The 14,303-nt window shown below is 45.8% G+C and overlaps 1 protein-coding gene across 4 annotated transcripts in view; it reads left to right on the top strand.

Moving 5' to 3' along the window:
* Positions 1-14,303, top strand: part of LARGE1 (LARGE xylosyl- and glucuronyltransferase 1) — a 542,381-nt gene that overhangs the window by 310,281 nt on the left and 217,797 nt on the right. For all 4 annotated transcript variants that reach the window (XM_043562453.1, XM_043562452.1, XM_043562454.1 and 1 more), the window contains one exon: positions 1,792-1,963. In XM_043562453.1, coding sequence (XP_043418388.1) covers positions 1,792-1,963 — 172 coding nt within the window. The remainder of the gene's footprint in view (positions 1-1,791; positions 1,964-14,303) is intronic.

The following is a 14,303-nucleotide window of genomic DNA, read 5'->3' as shown; positions in this document are numbered from 1 at the left end:
CACAGTTCATGAGTTTGAGCCCCACGTTGGACTCTGTGCTGATAGCTCAGAGCCTGGAGCCTGCTTCAGATTCTGTGTCTCCTTCTCTCTCTCTCTGTCCTTCCCCTGCTCATGCTCTGTCTCTTGCTCTCTAAAAAATAATTAAACCTTAAAAAAAAAGTGTAGTTAAATATATGTGTATGTGTGTGTATAGTATACATATCCTTTTATCTAGAGAGGGACCCGTCATCCCAAAATGACCACTATTATAATTCAGTGCCATGCTTCTATTTTTTCTTTCTCTGCGTAAATTTGGGTGTTTTCATGTTGATTATACGTAGTGGTTATTAAGCAAAAACAATTTTAAAACTTACTTTTTTTCTTTTAACATCATATGCAAGTTTCTTCTCAGTATATCTTAATCTACATTGCTCATAGCCATTGAATAGTATGCTTAGCAAGCTAAAAAAAAAAAAAGGCATGTTTTCATTAACTGTCCAGTTTAGGGGTATTTGGATTGTTTCTGTTTATTTTATAACATGGTGATGAACATCTTTGGGAACAAAACTGGTTTCTTGCTTTTAAATGTGACTTTTTTTAAGAACAGAGTCCTCCGAATGTCCCTAAAGGGCAAAAGGGAAGGGTATTTTTTGGAATCTTAATAAGGTGGCCTCATTTTCCACTAAAGAATTCCATTATAAGTGTTAACTTTTTTTTTAAGTTTATTTATTTTGAGAGAAACAGAGACAGCACGAGCAGGGGGATGGCAAAGGGAGGAAGAGAGAGAGAATCTCAAGCAGGCTCTACGCTGCCAGCACAGAGCCTGGTGTGGGGCTTGAACTCATGAAACTGTGAGATCATGGCCTGAGCCAAAACCAAGAGTCAGACGCTTAACTGACTGAGCCACCCAGGGCCCCCCAAGTGTTAACTTCATGAAAAATAAGTGTGTTTTTGCCTCCATGGAGATTCCCCATGGCAGCTAGAATGGGGACCCCACCCGTAGTTACGTTCATATATGTCCTGTACCTGTGCAAACTTTCAGCACACTGGTGTTCTGTATTATTTTTCACCTTGCCTTTGTGTCCCAAGTGGTACTGAGATGTGTGAGTTGCTGACAGAGTTACCGACCTTTGGGACGTTGGTTGTCCTGTTATATCACGTGAGGATTTCAGTGGTGGCTCTCCATTGGTGGTTCTTTACCATCTATGGGTGTGTATCCTCTTACTCCCCAGTGAAGAGTGCTGCATGGGTCATGACCAAGTCCTTCTCATGTGTTTGAGAAACAGGAAAGGAGCAACACTCATTGGTTTAATTACAGCTCTAAAAAATAGATAAGCAGAAGCTTTGACAATGCCACTGAAGTAGCAGTCTTTAATGACAAGCAGAATATGATTTAAAGAAATATTTCTACCTAGGAACAATTAAGTATTATTTGTAAAAATGAGGGTATGATCCAATTTTTATATTTTTATTCTTTTGCACATATTCTTATTTTCCCCAGTGAGCCTATATACTCTCTATAATAAAGGTTTTATTTAAAAAAATTTGAGCCTAGCATTTGAAATAATATTTATTTAATAAATATTGCTTTTCCTCTCCCTTGATTCAGATGCATTTTCTTCCAAAAAACTTCACATGACAAACTGTACATCACATAAACGTATCTTTAAGGAAATACTCATTTACTCAGCAAATTTTTATTGAATACTTTTTATGTACCAGGCACTATTTATAATGTTTATGCAAAAAATGAATGTAATGATTCTTTTTGTTTTTCTTTTTTCTGCTCCTTCTCTTCCCTGCCTGGTGTAGTCTGAAGTTTCCTGGATCCCCAACAAACACTACTCTGGCATTTATGGTCTAATGAAGCTCGTCCTGACCAAGACTCTCCCTGCCAACCTGGAGAGGGTCATTGTCCTTGACACGGATATCACCTTTGCCACTGACATTGCAGAATTGTGGGCCGTGTTCCACAAGTTCAAAGGTAATTGCACCCCATGTTCCCTGGTATCTTTAAAGGTCTCGCCATGCCAAGAAGAGGGATTGTATTTTTTTTTTTTAATGTGAGGCCGACACTTAATGGGTCCATACTAATGGACAAGGAATTACAAATCTAGTTAAGTATCAACTCTACTGGCATTTGAAACACGTTTGAATCAAACTGGCATATGTTTGCATTTCTTTAGTAAATAAAGAGGTAAGGTTTATGTTCATAGGAAGAACCCAATTTAGGATGCATTGTAAGAGAGAAACGTCAAATGTGTATATTTTATATGCGGATAATTGAGTGTTGATTTAGCTGTGTAGAGACATACATTTATCAGTGTTTTTTTTGTTTTGTTTTGTTTTTTTTAAATCAAATGATGTTTTGATTGCGAAGAAGGCCTGTGAGGTGGTAGAAATGGGTACTGATTAGAGTGTTGGAAAATGTTCTTATGGCTTTTGCTTTCATTAATGTTGTGGTTGATCATTTTTAGGAAGTGTATAAGTTTGGCTTTTTATGACATTCCCTCTCATCCTGTTAGTTTTTTCTTAGCTATTGTGGCTCTTGTCACTGCCTCAAGGTATATGAGATTATGTGGTGGGGAATTGTGAGCCCAGTAGGTGTACTTGACTCTGGTGTGGATGCATGGGAGAAGTGACAGGTTAGCACAAATCTCAGGCTTTAATTCTAATCCCCCCTCCAGATGTCTTTCTTAAAATTGCATTATCTTACAAATTCTTCTCTGTATTAGACAAATGCAGTGGGAGATAAATTTGGGAGTGAGAGGCTTTTTTTTCCTTTTTATTTCTTAGTTTTCTTTTTAAAATTGCATTCTGGCTTCTGTGTTTAAAATCCCTCCTGCTACTTCTTTGTATCTTCTTATCCTATGAAGGTGAGCTACTATCAGTGATTTTTAAATCACAGCCATTTCCTAAATCTCAGGGTATTCCAGTTGGTCTCATGGACAGAAGAATAAATTCCTCACCTACTCTGGTCTTGGCCTGCTTCTTTCTGGGGGTCTCTTAGCTCTAGGCTAATTGAAAAAAAGTCCTCAGCATCTCATGGGGGAGACACTCTGACCCTCAGACTCTTTCCCTTGTTAAGATCGAAACATACTTTCCTTACCCATGTCAGTAATGACACTAATAGAGACATCATGTGGCTCAGCTCTGGTCTCTTCACGGAATGTTGGGGGTCTGTCCTTTCATGTCACAAACAAAGAAACTGAGGCTTGAAGGCATGCAGGATTCAGCCCAGAGTCGAGACCAGAATGTGTATGTGTGTTGGCTTCCGTGCACGCCTCTTTTCGAGTTCCCTATTACTTCTGCTTGTTTTTCTGATTACATTGAACTCCTTGAGGACAATTTTTAAAAAATAATTCTAAGATATTCCTACTTTTATGCCAATGTCTAGTATTCAGTGATGTGTTTATTCAGCAGGCATTTATTGTATCCCTACTGGGTGTCCCTGGTATGCTGGGCTCTGGAGACTTCTTCTGAAGGGGATTGGAGAAGGCAGCTGGGAGGGCTTCACAGAGGAGGTGGTCATCATGCTCTCACTTGCCAGAGAGAAGTGGTTTTGTGTGGTGGATGCCGACATTCCCCTTTGGGAATAAAGGATGTATTAACTCCAGCTGCTGGGATCACTGCCCGCATGTGGCCCTCAGCTACCAGTCCCTTGAAGAGCCACATGCCTGGGGCCATGTCCCCTTCCTGGAGAATGTGGAGTCTTGCAGAGCCAGCTCTAACACTCCCTGGAGAACCCCTCACAGCTGGTTTTCTCCCTTTGCCCAGTCCTCTTACCTTTTCTTTTCAGATGCTCTTCCCAAGACCCGCTCCCTAAATTAACCTCCTGCATGCTAACTTCTGTATCAGAGTCTGCTTCCCCAGAAACTCACCCTGAAATATGCATTTAAAGCTATAAGTCTCCCTTGGAGAAATGTAACTCAGCAAAATCACTAGAACAGGTGGTCACTAATTGTAGCATTGTAGCTAGGAAATACCATTTATTCTGTCCCAGCTAGGACCTGCCATAGTGCTGATGGGGTTTTGAAGCCACTAACAACAATAGCATCATTGTGGTTTTAAATCCCTCGATATCATCTGTGAACGAAAGGCTCCCAAGGTGCTTGTGGCCCAAGGATTTGGATCCTGGGGTAGAGCAGAGTATATGAGCCAAGGTCAGGACAGGGACCTGGGGGTGGCAGGAGCCAAGGGGGAATGTGCACTTGAATGCAAGGAGCTGAGTTAATGGGCTATATTTTATTTGTTCATTCTTTCATTGGTTTATTTCTAGCATTTGTTAGGCCCCTGCCGTGCAGAGGAATATATTAGATGCTGTTGTTACCTAAAACGGTCGAGAACACAGCCCCTGCCTTCAAGGAGCTCACAAACAAGGCAGGCTGCATTGTATTTTTATCTATCACCAACAAAGGAATATAAAAACATCTGAGGTTTTCCCATGCCCACTCTAACTTTTCTGGGATAATACGGAGGTGAAAAGAAAATAAGCAAGCTCTTCTCTTCTCCATATGGCACTCTTTTCTACAGCTTTTTTTGTTGTTGTTTTTTAATTATTTTTTTCTAAACTGGAACGATTAGTAGCCAGAACATGGAATAGGAAGAAAGCCCCATAGGACAAACTCATGAATGTAGGAAGTTCTGATCCCAAAGGGAGAGGTGCCCTCTCCTGAGGGCAATTGCATTTGGCGTTCTTCACCATAAACATTTTGAGTGACATTGATGTAGTTTGGCCTTGTTAATTTTTCTCTGTTTCACAACGGCTAGTTATCTGGGGCTCTTGTGTTCGGATCACATATGCTTGACTCCTTCGTAACGCTGTGAAATTCCCCTCACCTAAATCCATTTACACGGAGACACTAGTAAGAAGCCTTTTAGAAAGGGCTTAGATCTTTGCTCCGCCTCCACCATGGGAAACTTTGGGTGCCTCTTGGAAATGTCCACACGCCCCCGGAGCATTGACTTCACCTAAATGGCAGGTGCCTCCCTCCACACCCTTACCACCAGCTGCCACTGCTGGAGGATTTTCAGTGATTCTCAGCAAAAAGAATCGAATGTGCCATGGATAGCAAGAATGAAGGGCCACCCATTCGGTCCTATTACTGAGCTTAATAGTTGCCAGATCATCTCCTGACTGTTGGGAATGTTGCAAGAATAAAAGAAGCCCAGCCCCTACCCTGGCAAGTGTATAGTTGAGTGGGGTGGTCGGGGGGAGACAGACAACAAACAAGTAAAATATACAGTATATTAGATGGTGATTAGTGGTTGCTCTGGAGGAAAGGAGATGAGGAATACCTCTGTGTGTGCACACGTGCATTGTTTCAGCATTCAAATCCAGCAGCCGTGGAAGCTCTTCCAATGGAAGAGTGACATTTAACGGAAAGTGACATTTAAGCAGAAACATGAAGAAGTTGAAAGAATAGGCATGCCAGGTGCCTAGGGAAAAGTGGAATAGTGTCCCAGGCAGTAGGAACAGCAAATGTGACGTTTCGGGAGCCCTGTGGCCTGGTTTGTTTGAGGAATGGGATGGAATGAGCCCAGGATGGCTGGGGGCTAATGGGTCTGGTCACGGAGGTCTCCTTTGTCAGGCACAGGGAGAATTGTGCCTTACCCTTCTGTGATAAGGGCAGCCATTGTGCAGCTTTGAGCAGGAGTGATGTGATCTGACGGATGTTTTGTTTTAAGTTTATTGGGGGCGTGGAGGGGGTACAAGTAGGGAAGGGGCAGAGAGAGAGGGAGAGAGAATCCCAAGCAGGCTCTGTGCTGTCATCCCAGAGTCCAGCTCGGGGCTCAAACTCACGAATTGTGAGATCATGGCCTGAGCCGAAACCGAGAGATGCTTAACCGACTGAGCCACCCAGGTGCCCCCTGATTGATGTTTTTACTGGGTCATCCTGGCTGCCCATTTGAGAATAACAGGAAACAAGGAAACCCTTCAGGAGACGTGGCAGTCATCCAGGCGAGGCCTGTTGCTAGCTCAGACCCGAGGGGAGCAGCACAGGTGAAAGGCTCGTCAGGGTAGGGGTACGTTTTGGAGGTCAAGGTGGTGGGAGGTGAGAGGGCACAGAGTGTGGGACGCCCAAGCCAGCGTTTGGCAGACCCCACCACAACTGCAAGAAGAAGATTTGGGTTTGGGACCCTTTAAATTTGAAACGCCTCATTGGACATCCACACGGAGATGCTGAGAAGGAGGCAGGTAAATGAGTGTTTGGAAAGCAAAGGGAAAATACTGGTTCTTACAGACTTCTTCTGGTCCAGGCACTGAGCTAGAAGCTTTGTACTTTTGAAAAGCAGGATAAACTGGGCCCAGAGAGGCTAAATAACTTTTCCTGCTCAGAGAGCTATTCACAGCAGAACTCAGCCCTGGACCATCTGGCTGTGGAGACTGCGCTCTGCCTCCTGCGTTTCTGGGCTTCCTGATGGTGAGGGGGCTGTGTGTGTTCCAGGGCGGGGGGGGGAGGGGTCGTTGGGGGGTGCGTGGGCTGGTGGGGGGGCTGCCCTTAGTTCGGCTGTGACCGCTGATCCTGAGTCACCCACCACCCCTGAGTGCCATCGGTTTACCGCACAAATATTTGGAAACACTATCTGATTTTAGCAATACTGGAAGGGGCTGTTAGGAAGGCATAAATAATAAATGTACCCCCATAATCTGAAGCTTTTAGAAAAACTCCATACTGCGTGTTCAACCTAGTATTTTTAATTCTTTAGAAGAAATGCCTTCCCTGTAGGAAGAGCATATTGCCATCATGTAAAGTTCTGGCCCCAGAACAGGTATGGTCAGAGTACCAAGCACAGGTGGGTATTGCCCTGCTCACCCCCACGGTGCCACAGTGTGGGTGGGTATGTGATACCAGTGGATATTTTTCAAGAGCTAACAGACTCACTGTGGACCAATTACAGCTAACATTTTTAAGCACTTACTCTGTGCCAACCACTCTGTTAAGCACTTTATGGTGAAACTCATTTAATCCTTACAACACTCCCATGAAGTAATTATTGTTAATGTTTCCATTTTAAAGATCTGGGAACTCATGCTTAGGGAGACAAAGTAGCTTGCCCAGCACCTCAGCTCCTAAATTGTGGAACTGGGATTTGAACTCAGATGACCCGACTCTAAATCCAATACCCTTTACCCTGCACCTACACTCCCCAGAGGAGCAGATGGAGTTTAGAGTCTCTGTGGAGAGACCGAAGCTAGAAACAAGAAAGCAGTCTGGGTGGCCATGTGAACTGGGCTGTACGGGTGATACAGGCATCCTGAGAACAGAGGTATGGAGGCAAAATCAGGGCCATGGAGAAGTGTGGTTTTCCCAGGATTTGAAAATAAAATTTTGGTTTCCAGAATCCTGGCCCAGCTTGTGACATCCCAGAACATCATCTTTAAAGTAGCCGTGAGCCCCAAGAGCTCTACTCATGCGCTCATCATGGCCAGTAGAAGAAGGCAGAATCGGGGTCGCTCTGGGACCATGGTGGGTTAACTGACTTCTCTGGGCTCAAATGAACCAGGAACAGTGCACGTCTTTGTGAGGAGTGCACAAGATAACGTGCGTCCTTCTCCCCAGGTTCCACTTTCTCTAAGGACTCCCACCGGAGTATGGGATGATGGTGGACATCCTTAAAGTGTGTCTGCTCCATTACTTTGCAGCTTTGTCTACAAAGCCCTCCTCGGCACTGGGGTGGCTGTAAGGGTAAAATAATGTAGAAGAGCTGAATATGAAAAACCTTGAAAGTATGGCTTCTGGAAAGACACTTGTAGAACTTTTGTGATTATAACCACTTGCCTTGAAGGAGTTTTTAAATACTCGTAACATTTCTTCCAGTGGGTCAGGTCTATTTCTTATCTTGTGAAGGCTGCCCCTCCCTTCTCCCGCCCTCCCCTCCCTTCTTCCTTGTTCCCTTCTTTCCTTTTTCCCTCCTCCCCTCCCCCTTCTCTCCCATTTCCCCCTCCTTGCCCCCTCCCCATTCCCCCCTCCTCCCCCCCTACATTCCTGCCCTTTTCCCCTCCCCCTTTCTCTCCCCCCTCCTTCCCTGCTCCTCTCCTTATCTTCTCCTTTCTCCCCTCCCCCTCCCTCCCTCTGTTAAGGGAACTGGTGGAGTAGGGAAAGCTTTAAAGGAAGACCTCAAATTTCAAGTCCCCACTGGTATGCTTATCAGTGGGATGATCTGGGGGGGGGGGGGCGGTCATTTAACCTCTCCACCGTGCTCCCTTACCTGTAGAAAGAAAACACAGATGCCACCTCACAGGGTTGTGGGTTTGAGGAACCCTAGTGCCCAGTACACGCTTTTCCTTCCTTGTCTCATTATTTTTTCCTTTTCCTTTTCCTTTTCCTCTTCCTCTTCCTCTTCCTCTTCCTCTTCCTCTTCCTCTTCCTCTTCCTTTTCCTTTCCTTTCCTTTCCTTTCCTTCCTCTTCCTCTTCCCTCCTGTGTCTACTGTTTGTCATATCCCATTTGCCTCTTTTCCCTTGACTTTAGATCCTTCTCCTTCCCTCCCTTCACTGACCTGCAAGTAAAGTTCCACACTCCCCTCCCCCTTCAGCTGACTTACAGGGAGTCAAAGGGCCCATGTTCCCTGAATAAAGCCAGCCCTCCTTGGCCAGGCCTGCTCTGGACAAGGTCCCCCTCACTGCACATCTGTTCCTGCCTTCCTAGAGAGGCTGCTTGGCCCCAGGGAAGAAAAGCAGAAACTTTGAAAGCTGTGAAGTTTCAAATCAGGTGCTTTCCAATGACTCTGACAGCCTGTGTCTGGGTGGGTGGTGCTCTGTAAGTGTGGAAGGTGCTGGGGTTCTGCTGTGATGGGGTGAGTCTCCTCTGTGGGGTTTGTGTTTCATTTTAGGGTTCATTCAAAGGCTGGGGCATTTCTTTTCGTCTGTGCCGTGGTTTCGAATGTTCTCCTGCACTCCTCCTATTCGTAAAGTTCCTTGCTCACCACCAGTTTTCATTGCTTTGTTTTTTAACTGCTAATTCTTAGCTGATTTTCCGTGTGGAAAATTTGAGGGCCCTTTATGTCCTCATCCACTTCCTTCTTCGAGTCTGTTGTCCTGTCCATGCTGCCTTCCATTCAGAGTCCAGGAACTAGCTCTTTTTAAGTTTATTTTTATTTATTTTGAGAGGGAGATACAGAGCAAGTGGGGAGGGGCAGAAAGAGAGAAGGAGACAGAATCCCAAGCAGGCTTTGCACTGGCAACACACAGCCAATGCGTGGCTCAAACTCACAAACCCACCAACTGGGAGATTGTGACCTGAGCCGAGATCAAGAGTTGGAGACTCAACCAACGACTGAGCCCCCCAGGTGCCCCCAGGAACTAGCTCTTGGCTTCTCTCCTTAGGAGCTCACGGTTCTTCCCTTGGACATGCTGAAATGCTCGTCACTGGCGGAACGTCAAGGGATTCTGTTCCTGGCAAAATTGGTGAAGACGTTTTAATTATTTTTCCCATTAACTTGGAAGGGGATCTGCCTTCTTTCACTATATTAGAAAAATCGTTTGACTTCTCAGAGCTTCCTTTTTGCTGTTGTTCTATGAAAGTGGGGGAATAATTTGTCCATAAACATCCCCATAGGTTTTATTTTGGTGGTGAAGTCAGGAAATGGCTCTGCCTTGCATGCTACTTAATCATCAATGATAATTCCCTTTCCCATCTGCGTCTTTGTTTCCTTGTTCTTCAACCAGCAACTCCTGAGGAGTTAGGGGGAACAGAAACCCACCTGCTTCCCTGCCACCCTATCCCTGTCCTTCTCTCTGCCTCCATGTTCATTCGTCCACTCATTCTTTCGTTGACTCCTTATCTTTTGAGCCCCTGGGCCCGCCTCAGGCTTGGGAGAAGAAAATCATGAATAAGGCAGACCCAAGTCCTGCCCTCACGGTACTAATTTCTAATAAGTGCTTTTCACGTGTCAGGCAGTGGGCTATTTCATTTAGCATTCATAAAAGTCTTTAACTGTCTTGCTGAGATCATACAGCAAGTGGCAGAGACTAGACCGAAGCCAGGGTGGCCCCAGAGCCCGTGCTCTTGACCACTGGATTCTAGATCCAGCTGAACACACGGTTACATAAAATGTGGAAAGCACCTTGAAAGGGAGAATTCGGGGTGAGGCAGAATCACATTTCAGGGAAGGCAGCCCTGGTCTGGTGGGCTGAGGGAGTCAGGAAGGCTTCTGGAGGGAAGAGGCATGGTGACATTAGCCTCCGGGTCACCTCCCAGAGAGAATGCCACATGCAGGTCCTGGAGAGAGAATGGTGCAGACAGGCATTGAAGGGAACATCAAACCTCCTCAAATAGACTGGGAGGGCTCCTGCCTCTGGTCCTTTGCTCTGATGTCCCCCTGCTGGGGAATGCTTATTCCTAGCCTGCTCTGTCCTGCTGCCCCAAGTCCCTGCGAGTCTTGGCTCAGATTTCAGCTTCTCAGTGAGCTTCTCCTGATTGTTGCCTTTAGTCCTGCAACCTGAGATGCCAGCCTCTCGCTCCCACCCTGCTCTTTTCATGTTTTATAGCACCTGTCACCTTCTAGTCTGTCTTGCAAGGATTTACCAAGATGGCTGCTCCACCCTACCCACTAAGCAGCAAAGACCTGGGTACCCGGATGCCTCTGGCTTTACCTGGTTGCTGTGTGTCTTTCCTGCTGATGCATAAATACTGCCTTTGTCTGTCTTGTTCCTGAGACATTTCCAGCATCCAGAACTGTGCCTGGTAGATAATAGGTGCTCAGTTAATATTTGTTAGGTAAATGAACAAATAAAGCATATGATTCTAGGTGATTTGCGGGGTGGAAAGTAAGAGAACTAGGAAGGGTCTTCTAAGTTACAGCTTTGAGTTTTATCCACAGGTAATTAAAAGGCTTAGAGTTTCAGGTAGAGAAGTATGCTCAGATTCTCAGATTGGAAAAGACTTCTTTGGCTGCAGTGTGGGCAATGATCCCAAAGGTGAGGCAGGAAACCCATACCTTGAAAGAAAGTTGTGACAGTATGTGTTGGGTTGGCTACTGCTTCAGTCCAAGCAGGACATGTGGCCTGTGGTAGGATAGTGGCCCTGGGAGCAAGCAGAGGACCTGGATTAGAGGTGAACTAGGAAAGTTGAGTGGATAGCACCCGGTGCCTGGAGTTCAGGGTGGATCGTGCAGAAACGGATGAGCAGCTCTGAATCTTACAGCAAATGTCTGGGCTGGAGGTATCTTTAGGTGTTTCCTTTTTGGTATTAAAATACTATTCTCACTGGGCTCTTACGGTTTCCTTTTCTGAACTTCCCGGTGTGCCCTAGTGTAGCATCTGGTTTTCTGTTTTCTGTGGTTCCTGGTTTCCGAAGGGAGAGTGGCAGGATTTGCTGTCCCTAATAGAAGGCTAATGAGCAATCGGCAAGCACCAAGCAGGGCGAGGTGTGGTTGGCAAGCCGTGGTTAGTGAGCAGGAGCGACAGGGCGAGTGCAGAGCTGAATTCATCCGAGAAAGATCCCCGACCTTGCCCTGATTGTGCAGCACATACCTGGAGACTGAGGGCGCCTCCTGCTGATGTGGCCGCGTGTTCTCAGGCCAGCCATGCCCTATACATCTCCAGGAGCCCCCTGACTGGGCAGACGGGACCTCTGTCAACTGCGTGGCTGTTCCTAAATGCACACGGCTCCGGGCTCTCCAGGACACTGGGAGGCTCCCAAGAAAGAGGAGGAAAGGCACATTTCTAGAAGTGGCTGTGAAGTATTCCTTCCCTCCTTCCCTAATTCACGTGTCCACTGCCAAGGAGTGGGACAAAGACATCCAGGCCCTTTCCTTTGGGTGGGTCCCCTTTCTACCCTTGGTACCATCTCAAGTCAAATTTCCTGCCTGTAAGATGGGGATAATAATGCTGCTAGGGTATTGCTGCGTGGGCCGTGTGAGATGTTCCACGTAGAGGTTAGCTCAGTACCTGGCAGAGTCAGCACTGACCGTGTGTAGCTGCTGCTGGTACTAATATTAGAGTCATTTTGTGGCCATCCCAGTAGGGCAGCTGTTTGGGGACCTAAGATTCAGTGTGGGAGGATCTGGATATCAGAGGAGGCAACCTTAGTCCTCCGTGAGTAAGGCGCACTCCCCAGATAGCCCCAGTCATGATCATGCTGGAGGAGGGGAGCCTGGGAGGAGGGTCCTGGGGGAAGTCAGGGTTTTGTCCTAACTGGAGAGCATCAACTACGTGTCTCCGTGGGGAGAGCACAGGCTGTGGAGTGTGCCGGTCCCAGGACCTGGGTCTGAGGCTGGCTCTCCCATACAGCTGGCACGTCTATTGCTCAATCTCAATGGGAATAATAGTTGGGAGGCAAAATATGTAATTCACCTAGTGCTTTGTAGGTATTTGTTATATTAGCTCAGTTTTTCCATGCAGGGGTTTTCACATTTTGCTATCTGCAAAATTGAGATGTGTGACTTACAAAAGTAATTTGCCTGATGGTCTTTTTCTCCTGGAAAATGTTTTGATATATCCTATAATCAGTGGCCTCTTAGAATCCAGAAAGTATGGTGTTATTATTTTTTCTAGCTTTTTCTTTTATCGTGGAGTGGTAGAGGAGGGACAGAGTTTGGGTAGGGCTGTAGACTGGAGTTGGGAGGTTGATTAGAATCAGTAGAAGAGAAGGATTTGCAGGGGTGGGGGGGTCTTAGCAGGCCACTCTTTGATCTCCTGTTATTGTATGACCACAGGGTCCCGGGTCATCTGTGCTGTTGCTATTTTTGGTGAACACCTTGCTTGTGGCTCCCCCGTTGGAATGGTTACCACCCCTAACGGGCCCTTCTGCTATGGAGACTGACTACGTGTTTCCTGGAAATAAAAAATATATTGTGGACATGGAGAAAAGGGGAGATCATCGAGTCATGGAACGGAAACATTTTAGGCTTTGAAAATTTCAGAAAGAGCTATCAAAAAGCTTAAGCATCAAACCCAGAATTACAGGAAACTGCTCTGCCCAGAAGTCTTTTTTTGCTCATTCAAACATTCAATAAATATTTCCTGAGCACCTACTTGGTACCAGACATACAAGCAATGCTCTCTAGTGCTCAGTCTATTAGAAATTCATGCGACTAATTCATTCTTCCTTGAAAAAAAATCAGATCGTTCTGATTTTTTTTTTTTCTGGGAACACTTTAGCAGTCTGCGTACCTGCTGCCCGCTCAGTGCGGGACCCCGGACTCTGAGAGGGCGCAGTGCACTGGGAGTGCCACTAGGTGGTACCTGCCATTAATGTGAATTATTCAGGTTGCTTTTCTTTCAGTTAGCTGATAATCAGCTACCTTGAGGCAAAGAGATTTTGATGGTGAATGTAGCTTTAGTGGATGCATAGAGGATATAGGGCTGTCCTGGGTCATTCTGGGGGAAGGGAGGGAGGGTGAGGGAGCAGGTTGGGATCAAATAAAGGCATGAGAGAGAGAGAGAGACAGCTGCAGAATAGGCAGTAGGAGGAAAGAAGCAAATACCTGTTGAATGAATTGATGGAGAAAATGACAAAGCCCATCTTTGGAATCATATGCTCAATTTTTTTTCTTGTTTGCTCTACAAGTATTTTGGCTAAAGGGGCCTTACATGAAGGGTAGCTCTAGGGTGGAGAGGCCCTTTTCTGGTATCAGAATTACCTGTAAGGTCTTCCCAGAATTCACATCACCAAGGCACACTCCTGTCCCCCACACTGGCCTGGACATCACCAGTGATCTGAGATTCATTGCCTTCATGCAGTGTTTCTCTAGCTTGGTGATGCTGAGATTTGGAGCTGGAGAACTCTTTGTTGTGGGGAGCTGGTTCTGTACATTGTAGAGGTTTAGCAGCATCCCTGGTCTCTACCCACTAGATGCCAGTGACACCACCCTCCCCAGTTTGGACAACCAAAAACATCTCCAGGTATCACCAAATGTCCCCTGAGGGGCAAAATCTATCTTTTTGAGAACCCCTTCCTTAGTGGCCCACCATTACTGATGAAAGTGTATGGGCTCAGTCAGGCATTAGTGGTGATGGTGGTTTTAAGTGGTTGATAATGAACGCTCAAAAGAAGAAATAAAATTAGAACTTTCTATAACTTGTTTATCAGTTTCTATCTTGGAAAACCCCCAACCAAATGCCCTTTGAATGACTTTCTGAATGATCCCTATGTTCAAGTTCCTGTTCTATATGCTCCAGACTTCTTTTCCCTTGTTTATCCTCAGTGCTAGCCTTGAAGATGCTTGAACCGTAAATTTTCTCTTTTTCTAGGGCTACAGATAGAGTTGAACAGCCAGTACTGAATTTCCTTTCTCAGAAAAATAAATGAGTGCATTCATTCCCCTGTACCTGGAAGGATACATGATACTAAGGGAAAGTGTGATTGAATTAACCAG

The sequence above is a fragment of the Prionailurus bengalensis genome, chromosome B4 (genome assembly GCF_016509475.1).
Source record: "Prionailurus bengalensis isolate Pbe53 chromosome B4, Fcat_Pben_1.1_paternal_pri, whole genome shotgun sequence".
Taxonomy (NCBI): Eukaryota; Metazoa; Chordata; class Mammalia; order Carnivora; family Felidae; genus Prionailurus; species Prionailurus bengalensis.
This window is presented reverse-complemented; position numbering and strand designations above follow the sequence as displayed.